Here is a 9,592-nt window from a genome sequence, read left to right as displayed (position 1 = left end):
AGGAGACCACCGAGCCGCCCCCTGGGAGCCTGTCCCTGGTGCACTCTTAGCCCAGACACCCGGCTGATCCAGGCTCAGGCTGAACATGGAGGAACGCAAATCCCAGGAACAGCACCAGCCATGCAAGGACCCTCTCCAGCCTCTACGTCTCTAGGGAGAAGCCAGAGCACATTCTAATCCTTCTGATCTGATCCTGGCAGCAGTTCTCAGCCAGAGCCAAGGCGGTCACCTCCTGCCACGCTCCAGGCTCATAGGGACCTAGCTTGCCCGTTGCATGATGGCCCCACCATCAACTTCTATCCACTACTGTGGGGATCAGAGAACGGGACAGCCTGGTGACCCCTATCCCCAAAGGATGAAAAAGAAGCTTCTGCAATAAAAGACACACGCTTCCAGGAAGGGAACTGGGGTGGGAGGATCTCCCCCAAGGAGTCGGTCTCCTCTGCAGAGGACGATGGGCACTCAGAAATGACCAGATGGGGGTCAGGATCACCTCAGATCAAGCAACTGAGGTGAAAACTCTGGCCCAGAGTTGGAGATAGATGACCTCAGGGTGTGATGGGTGAGAAGCCAGGGGAAGAGAGGACAGATTTCAGGACAAGAGAGGCCAGGATTAGAGTGAGTGGCAGATCTGAAGCCTGGCCAGAGAGAATGGAGAAAGAGGGTAGAGGGGCAGGAGTGGAGAACGATGAAGACATTTCATGTGGGATGTGATGGGGAACCCCACACAGTTACAGGCTCAAGGGTAGGATGGCATGCAGGTCAGGGGAGTAAAGAGTTTCCCTTGAGTGAAACAAGTCCTGATTTCCTGAATGACCAACTGAGGGACTTTGGGCAAATGAACTTCTCATTTTTTGTGTTGAATCAGTGAGCTAAAGCATACAAAGTGCTCCACACAATACCTGGGCTAAAAGCACTCAATGAACAGAAATGACCACTGTTAGTATCCACCCTAATGGAGGGGGATGGGTCACGGAAGGTGGAGGGAGCAGAAGTGGAGGATAGGGCTGGTGACCCTGGCAAGGGAGGGGGAGGAGACAGGGGTGGGATGGGCAAGGGGATGGCATGTGGGTTTATGTAAGGGACAGGGAGGGAGAGGGTGGTTGGAGCAGCACCACCAGCCCAGCTCCAGAACTCCTCAGGGACCTTCCCCGCCTGCAGTTCCCCTGCCCTCACCTCCTTCTTCCTGCCAGGTGCCAATGGATTTCCCTGCTGTGGCAAGGAGTCGGTGGACATTGTGGATACACAGTGAGAACAAGTCCCCCCCCATCGTAGGACCTCTCCCCAATTCCCAAGGTCACCAACCCTTACTGGCTGCCATGGCTGCCAAGTTTTCATGTATAACCACCCAGGATCTCCCTCTATCTTGCCCATTTCCAAAATCTCCCCAAGGGCTGTTTCCAGGCCAAAAGTCAGCGGGGGGGTGGAGATACTCTCCCTCTCTGCTTCTGCCCCCAGCCGCTGACACTGGAGGAGGACTGAGGGGTGGCGGGGCACACCCAGGACAGGGATGGGACCTGACGACTTAGAGCTGCCTTTCTCTGTGGACAGAGCTGGCCAAGGGGAGGGTGGGCAGGTGCCTAAGGAGGGAGAGGGGTCACCGTGGCTGAGCATTGAGGGCAAGTGCCAAGATGGAAGCAACATACCAACAAGAACCAAGGGAGCCCTCCATATCCACCCTTGCATTTCAGATCTGCCAAGCTGAGAGTGGGCAGGTCCCAGAGAGGGCATTGCTCTGGGCTTCTCCCTCTGTGGGGAGCCACTTTCAAGGGCATTGGCTCTCTGGAATGCTGGATGCAAATGAGAATCCCTGGGCCTCACCTCCAACCAACTGGATCCCTCTTTGCGGGTTGGGGGTGGGACAATTTGGCAAGCTCTCCAGGCGCTTCCTGAACTCACTGCAGTTTGAGGATACCAGTCGGGAATTCCTGGTGGGAGTGGGCACAGCCAGGGGAGTGAGCTGAGGGCATCTTGCCAGCTCTTGTACAAGGCAGGGAGCCTTAAGTGTTCCAGAGACCCTTCCCTGAAGCCACCCCACCCACCCTATGGAGCCCTGTCACCCACTCTCTCCCCTTCTGTTTTAGGGATCGAGTAAACCAAACCTGGTCCCAGCCAATACAAGAGGAAGAGGACATGGAGGTAACAGTGGGCCGTGGCCCCTCCTGTGGGGAGCTGGGGGGCCAAAGGCAGGGCTCTTTGAGGCCCATCTTCTCTAGAGCCTGACCTGCCCCTACCCTGCCCAATCCTGGGACCCTAGCAGCAGGCCAGTGTTGGCACGAGCACGCACACCTACCCTCACCAGCTGCCCGCACCGCCTCCCTGCCCCAGGTAGCTCACTTGGAAGAGGCAGGAGTGGGGCAGCAAGCGAGCAGAAGGATGAGAGGGACAGGGCAGGGAATGGGGGAGAGAGAGGACTTTGAGGGTCCTCAGCTTTCTGTCAAAACCTTTCAGCTGGAGAAAGAATTCCTAGAGCTGGAGCCCCTAGACGAAGAGTTCCTGAGCCTTGACCCAGAGCTGGAGCTGGAATGGAAGCCCAAGCCTCTACCGCCGCCAGAGACGCACCCGGTGGTCATGCCCAAGCCCAAGGCCAAGCTGGACATGGAGCCCCTCAGTGAAGACCCTGAGCCACAGGAGCATAAGATAGAGTCACTCTACCCCTCCGCGGAGGGACTAACGCAGCAGGACATCAGCCAATGGAGTATGAGGTCAAGCTCCACGAGTTCCACGGAGGTGGACCCGCTGTCCACCGACCGCCGCTCCATCCGTGTGCAGACCTCCAAGCACCTCTTCTGGGCAGACAAGCTCATCCAGGCCTCAGAACACAGCCTGAAACAGGTGATCAGCATGCAGCCGGTCGAGCAGAGCACAAAAGAGACCACCCGCCACCCAGACCCGCTGTCTGTCCCCAAAGACACCGTGTGCTCCCGGAAGCAGGGCCAGGACCCCAGTGCCCAGGCGGCTCTTCCAGACAAAGTCTCCCAGCAGCCTCCAAGCCGCCAGCCGTCCCCCACCCCGCAAACCATCGGCCTGGCGGAGCTGGTCAACTTCGCATCTTCCTTGGCCATGGCCTCGTCCAGCAGGATGGACTTGCCCAGTTTGGAGCACGTGATCAAAGCCTCACCCCAGAAGGCCACGGCGCCTTCCACGGAGCCCGCTGTGGATCACGCCGCCCAGCCCACCGTTGACACGCCAGAGCAGGAAAACCTCACGAAGGACGTGCTAGAGCAGCCACCAAGGGAACCACTGGAAGCCAGGGGGCCGCAGAATGCGTCACAGCAGGAAGGCAGGCTCTTCCTTCTCCCTTACCTTGACTTCAGCAAGCCAGGGTTCAAGAGCGCCGCCATCAAAGGGGAAGTGAAGTTTCTCCAGCCCCCGAACATGTCCTCTCAGCCACAAGGAGCTGGGAGAGAGTAAGTGAGTCTGGCCCACAGCTCCCCCAGGAGGGGGCTGTGCTGTGACGTGCAGGTGGCCCCACTCCTCACACAGCCAGGTGGGGGTGAGGACAGTGGAATGAGGGGCTGGCTGGGGGAAGGGTGGGCTGGGATGTCTCCACCTCAGTGACCTCATAAAGGCTGCTGGAACCGGGTTCCCGTGGGCTGAGGCACAGTGCCAAGGCCAGGGCTGGAGGCCTGGGGACCATGGAGAGTAAGCACTCAGGGGCGGGGACAGGGACCTGGATTCAAAGTGGGACCTAGAATGCCATTCTAGCAACAGGAGGCTTCTCACCCAGAGCATAGGTGGCCTCACCCACGCTGGAAATGCTCAGGCTAGTGTCTTCCCTACTGAGAACCCAATGGCCTCAGCCCTGGGCCCAGGACACCACCATCAAGCCAGGAATGAGGAAACAGGGTTCTCCAGCACGCCGTACTTCCTGGTGGTGAATGAACACGACAGGACACCAGCTGCCCATCAGCGCGGCAGGAAGAGGCCCTCTTAGCCCCAGGGCCTTCCACAGAGAGGCCTCTGGGCTCACCCCTCTCCTTTGACCTTCCCACCAAGGCCCAAGTGACACTCTCTCTTTTGCGTTGCAGATCGGTGCCGGGAACCAAGAAAGGGAGCCCATTATTGCTGAAAATCCATTTTAAGCTGTCGTCCCCCACTTCCCCAGAGAAATGACTAGACAAAACCAGTAAAGCCTCCAATGCTGGCCTCCAGCTCAGACTTTTTGTGCAAATGCTCCTGGACCAGTGAGCTCCTCTGGCTACAGCATCCTGGTCTCGATTTTTCTAGGGATGCCACCCCCATTGTTAACTACCCTAGCACCCCCTGCCCCCCTGAGGGCTCCACCAGTCCTCTTCTGTCCCTGCTCACTCCCCATGGGTGGCTCCACTTCCCCTGCACCTAGCCAGACCTCTAAGCCAGCCGCAGAGACTCATGACTAGTCTTGGGAAGGCCTCAGTGGTGTCCTTGCTGAGGCTTCTGTTTCTTAGATGTAAAAGGGGGCACGTTGGGATCATCTGGGGCGAGAGCCTCCTGGGAGTAGGGCTGGGCAGGTGAGAAAGCTTCTGGAAGGAGTTCTTCCTGCTTTTCTCCATGGGGAAGGCCTGGCGTGGGGATGGGATGTTGTCTAAGGCTTGAAGGAGGGGAAGAATGAAGCCGAAGGATTGGTCCCCCAGAGGCCACCGCCTTGAGTCAGAGGTATCTCCAGTGTAGGGCAGAGCCCGTGTGTAATGCTGCACTTCTGCATGCAAACACACAAACACACGCATCCCAGCAGCTGACCAGCATGTTACACACACAGACATTCACATGACACAGCCACACACAGACCGAGGAAGCATGTTCCACACGTGCCGTGCATACAGGCACACACAAACACAGTGCCTGTGACCCAGACACATGCACACAAATGCACAGGCCTCCCCACGGCGGGGGAGGACAGACAATGTGAAGAAGCTTCTGGAAGAGGAGATGACAGCGAAGGAGGGAAGAAAACCTAGAGTGCAGGGATGGACATGGCAGGAAGAGGGAAATGGGGGAGAAAGAACGGGGAGGCAGTGCAGAGACTTGGGACCTGGTGAGCTTCGAGACCTACCTCGGGCCAAGGCGCCCCGTCCAGTCCAGTGAAAGCCCCACCTTGCAGATCCTGAGAATCCTGCCCTGCCTCGAGAGGGGGCTGGGGAGGGAGGTGCCCAGAGCCAGAGAAGGGGGCAGGAGGCTGGAAGGAGGGATGAAAAAGAGAGACAGAGGTGAGTGTCTGGGGAGGGGCTGGGCCAGAAGGCTCGCCTGGCTGTTGGGATGTATTTTTTCAATGTGGTTTGTGGGTTTGCATCATTTGGAAGAAGGGCTCCTTCCCTCCCAGGGGGCCTGGAGTAAGACGGGCCACAGCCCCACCTTGGCTAGACCCCACTCTCCCACGCCTTGACTTGGGGCCTCTGGGGCCTGCTTCTCCCCTGGGCCTCAACCATCCTGTTAGCTTCCTCCCTCAAGTGGAGTCACAAATTTAGATGCCTTAAGGGAGCCAGAAACTCAAAAAGACTAAAACTACAGGTTCCCCAGCAGAGAGGAGCAGGACTGTGGTGAGGGAGAGCTGTACCCCTGCCAAAAGTTGTTAAAATCCAGCCCAAAGCCAGCCTGGGGACTGTGGGCCTGGGGCACTGGACCAGCCTCCAAGCCTGTGACTCTGCCTTTCAGGCAGCAGAAGGCGGAAGACCAAGAGATCACCGTCGGCAAAGCGAACTTCCAGGTGACCAGGGCTGGAGGAAGGTCCACCACTCCTCCCAGCTACTGCCCCCAGACTCGCCCGGGGAGAGGACTGTGGGTGCAGGCTGGCGGGGGTGGGGGTACCCTGGGAGGTGAAGCTGTGCCCCCACAGCTCTGGTCTCAGGTCCCCTGGAGTCTGAGAACTCAAGTGGACTGGCCCCCTTGGCCCTGTCTTCTCCCCGCCTCCAAGGCCTCCAGGGAAGCTTCAAGGACCACTCAAACGAGACCCAGCAGAGGAGCAGGCGGGCAGGACACAGAAGAGGAAGCTGCAGCAGCACACTACCCTGCTGACCCAGATGGAACCAGCAGCGGCCACGGCCACAGGGGCTGAGCAGGCCTCCCAGAGGGCAAAGGAGTTCAAGGGCCTTGCGGCCACCTATGCAGTACAGTCAGGCCCAAGCGCCGGGTCTGAGAGGTGAGGGCAAGGACTGAGGCCAGGCTTGGGGTGCTGGGTTTGGGGAAAGGCCTGCCCGGCCCTGGCATCTCTCTGCAGCAGGTACAAAGGCCTTTCCAACCTCTTCCCCCTGAGGCAGCTTTGCGGACAAGAACCTGCTACCCCTGACACCCCGGCAGCTGGCAGGTGAGGGCCTTGGGGCTGGGAGCAAGGAGGAAAACTAGGGGGTGCTCAGAGCATAATACAAGGGAGTTGCCTGGGGGACACAGTGAGAAGCCAGTGATTGTACTGTAACCTTTTCTCCATGCCAATCTAATCTGCAGTCCCAGGGCTCATTGCTGTGTGGGGGGGGGTGGGGGGGAGGGAAGGAGAGGTGGATTGATTGATAGCAAGGCCTTTGGATGGTGGATGGATGAACAGGATGAAAAGAAGAAAGGAAACTGGGAGAAAGGATAGAAAAAAAGAATCTGAGGTCCCTGCCCTGCTGAGGTTTGAGGCCTTGAGAGTAGGGGTAGAAGGAACTATTTCTACATTTGGGGGCCCCAGTGTCCCTGCAAAGATCACACCCTGCTATTGGCAGGGGCCCCTCAAAGCAGAACCATTCTATTCACCATCAATAATTTTCAGTGCCTGCTACAGGCCAGGTGCCAGCAGGGCTCCTGGAGCCTCCAGGCATTGTAGCTCCAGAGCCAGACTGCCCAAGTCCAAAGTCCAGCATTGCCCCTACTGGTGGTGTGGCCTTGGACATGAGTTTTTTTGTTGTTTGTTTCTGTTGTTGTTGTTTTTTAAATATTTATCTATTTGGCTGCTCCGGGTCTCAATTGCGGCACATGGGATCTTCATTGCCGCATGCAGGAATCTTTGTTGCGGAATACGGGCTTCTTCAGTTGCGGCATGCAGGATCTAGTTCCCTGACCAGGGGTCGAACCCAGGCCCCCTACATTGGGAGCATAGAGTCTTAACCACTGGACCACCAGGGAAGTCTCTGAACATGGGTTTTTAATGCTTTTCATATAAACATGTCCAAACATGAGTTTTGGACATGAGAATTAAACGGATGCTTAACAAGCGCCAACACACACTGTTCTTTACAGAGTTATAATGCACAGGGGGTTGGTGAACCCAAGTGTTCAGTCCCATCTGAGCTACAGTGGGCAAATCTCAGGGTTCCTGTGTGCGTGCTTCACCTTGCCCACCTGCCTCCCCCCACCCCCAGCATTCCAGGATGTCTTCAAACTGTTCAGCTCCAGCCCGACAGGCACCATGGACATAGGCACCATGGACATGCGCAGCATGAAAGCTGCCCTGTGCAATGTGGGTGTCCAGCTGAGCCGACAGGAGATGTGTGAGGCTCTGCGGTTGGCAGCCTTGGATGGTGGGTGACCCTAGCCCTGCCCTTTTGTTCTCGCCCATCTCTAGCCCTGAAGAACGCCTGCCTCCCTTGCCCACAAAATCCTGGGCCTGGTCCTATTCTAAAGTTTCCTCTTCCAGGAAGCCTGCCCTGATCAACACGCCTATCCCCGAGCCCGTAAAACATTCCTGCTGTGATAATCACCCTGGCTTGGGGCTCCCCCAGGACAAGGGCTCTTTCTCTCCCACTCAACCTGGGATGATGCTTGGCCAGACCCAGGACTGGATGCTCTATGCCTAGAACTGCTGGCAAGCCCCTAACGCGTATGCAGAGCAGGGCTTCGGCAGGGGGCAGACCCCTGCAACACCCTCTCCTCTCTCTTCCCAGGTGATGGAACGGTAAGCTTCAAAGACTTCCTGGGTGTCCTCACTGACAGCCAGCGACTCGCTCAGTGCTTGGGTGAGGGGCAAGGCTGGTGGGGCAGGAGTGGGCCTGGCCTGGGGGAGGCGCCTCCTTACCCGCCCCCATGTTCTCTGTCCCTAGGCAGGGTGAGGAACAGCCGGGTCTGTGATCCCCAGGGCTTGCAAACCCTGTTCTTAGAGATGCTGTTCAAGCTGATGCGTCTGGGCTTTGTGCCCTTCAAGGCGGTGCAGGAGGTGATGAGGTGGGTACACCTGGACCCAGCTTCAGGGCCCAGGAGGAGGGGAGCAGACTCTGCCCCGTGCAGAAGTCCCCAGATGTCCCTGCCCCAGAGACGGGAGCCCTGAATTGCGGGTCAGTTTCCTGGGCCCCAACTTGCCCCCAGACCAGAGACAAGTGGCTTTCTGTCCTGCTTTGGTTTTCCCACCGGTGAGATGGAAAGGACTAGGGGAGGCGGTGTCTGAGGCGACTACCCACTTTCCTCCTTCAAGCTACTACTCCAAGAAGCAGCGGTCTCTGCGGCTGAACTCAAGCTGTAAGGGCCGGTCCCGCGGCCACGGCCGCAGCGCGCGCTCTCACGCGGGCCTCGCGTTCTTCTGCCAGGCCGCGCGCCTTAGCGACCTTTCCAATGCCGAGCTGGCGCGCTCGCTGCACGGACTGCACAAAGCAGGTGCGCCCCGGGCTGGGCCGGGACCTGCGGAACTGGGGACTCTCTCTCAGGACCCGCTCTCGGGACGGGCCACACCTTTTCCTCCTACGGGCTTCCTCGCCCCAGGTGCGCGCAGCCCGTACTCCCAGATACCTAACCTGAACGGGCGGATGCAGTCAGAATGCCTCGCGCGGAACCGAACCCCGTGCCCCGACGTCCGATTTCCCAAGTCCTACCAGCCCAACCATCCCAAGCGCCGGCCAAACCGTGGGCCTCACAGCCAAGGTGAAAGTCAAGAGAGGCAGGGCCAGCGGGCGGGGCCGGGTCATGCAGATAAGGGGCGGGCCATGTGAGGGGTGGGGCGGGCCATGTGAGGGGTGGGGCGGGACCGAGAGAATAGGGGCGGGGCAGACGGGGCGGGGGCGGGGAAGACAGACGCGGAGGGCAGGGGCAGGCGAAGAGTGGAAGCAGAACTCCAAGAAACTGGGACTGGTCAGGCGGAGATGCAATAAATCACTCAAAGGCGCGACTAAGGATAGGGCGGGGCATAAGAAAAAGAGGCAGGGGACTCAGGTAGGAGGCGGGAGTGGAGGAAATGGGGCGGGGCCGGCAGAAAGATGGACTGAGGTGGGGCTAACTCTGCGTCTCTAACCTGAGCATCAGGCTTCACTCTCTGCACGCCCGCTCCGTGCTTCCGCAGGATTCGTGGGCCAGACACTAGGGTATACGCGCTCTTTGAAGCTGGCTCCCTCCCCCCCAACTCTACTGCAGAAGCAGCCCCTCCTCTCCCCTTCTCCGGCCCGTTTGCAGAGAACTGCTATGAAGAACTTGTAGAAGTAAAGCGTTTGTTGAGCGAAACAGGCTGCGCGTGGTGGGGGCGGGTACGGAGCGGACGCGGATCTTTTGCAAATGTCTTTATTAATCTCGTATAAAAATAAGGCCCACGGGGAGTCCCCGGAGCTGGGGCGGGGCGGAGGGTGGAGGGGCCGCGAGGTTGCACTTTATAAATTACAGGCCAGGCTCCCGCTGAGGCTAAGTATGGCTATTGGGGGAACAGGGGTGCTGCAAGCAGCAT

General features: G+C 58.6%; 2 protein-coding genes across 2 annotated transcripts; both read left to right on the top strand.

Moving 5' to 3' along the window:
- The first annotated feature begins 2,376 nt into the window (after window positions 1–2,376).
- Window positions 2,377–3,414, top strand: SPATA32 (spermatogenesis associated 32). The gene has a single exon (XM_057713739.1). The coding sequence runs from the start codon at window positions 2,377–2,379 to the stop codon at window positions 3,412–3,414; it is 1,038 nt and encodes a 345-aa protein (XP_057569722.1).
- Window positions 3,415–4,972: 1,558 nt separating this feature from the next.
- Window positions 4,973–9,351, top strand: LOC130839606 (uncharacterized). The gene is made up of 10 exons (XM_057713842.1): window positions 4,973–5,189; window positions 5,629–5,686; window positions 5,894–6,117; window positions 6,230–6,283; window positions 7,314–7,472; window positions 7,836–7,907; window positions 7,992–8,112; window positions 8,360–8,538; window positions 8,644–8,802; window positions 9,218–9,351. Exons 1-10 carry the CDS (start codon window positions 4,973–4,975, stop codon window positions 9,349–9,351), a joined length of 1,377 nt encoding a protein of 458 aa, XP_057569825.1.
- The last annotated feature ends 241 nt before the right edge of the window (window positions 9,352–9,592 follow it).

Source organism: Hippopotamus amphibius, chromosome 17, assembly GCF_030028045.1.
Source record: "Hippopotamus amphibius kiboko isolate mHipAmp2 chromosome 17, mHipAmp2.hap2, whole genome shotgun sequence".
Lineage (NCBI taxonomy): Eukaryota > Metazoa > Chordata > Mammalia > Artiodactyla > Hippopotamidae > Hippopotamus > Hippopotamus amphibius.
The sequence above is the reverse complement of the archived record's forward strand: the minus strand, read 5'-3'. Positions and strand labels throughout refer to the sequence as shown.

Bases quoted from the DNA above. Each gene is read 5' to 3' on its own strand.
- SPATA32 (XM_057713739.1), top strand. From the start codon at position 2,377: ATGAGAGGGACAGGGCAGGGAATGGGGGAGAGAGAGGACTTTGAGGGT.
- LOC130839606 (XM_057713842.1), top strand. From the start codon at position 4,973: ATGGGGGAGAAAGAACGGGGAGGCAGTGCAGAGACTTGGGACCTGGTG. The intron at 7,473-7,835 runs GTGGGTGACCCT...CTCTCTTCCCAG, and splicing joins GCGGTTGGCAGCCTTGGATG to GTGATGGAACGGTAAGCTTC. The intron at 8,539-8,643 runs GTGCGCCCCGGG...TCCTCGCCCCAG, and splicing joins GCACGGACTGCACAAAGCAG to GTGCGCGCAGCCCGTACTCC.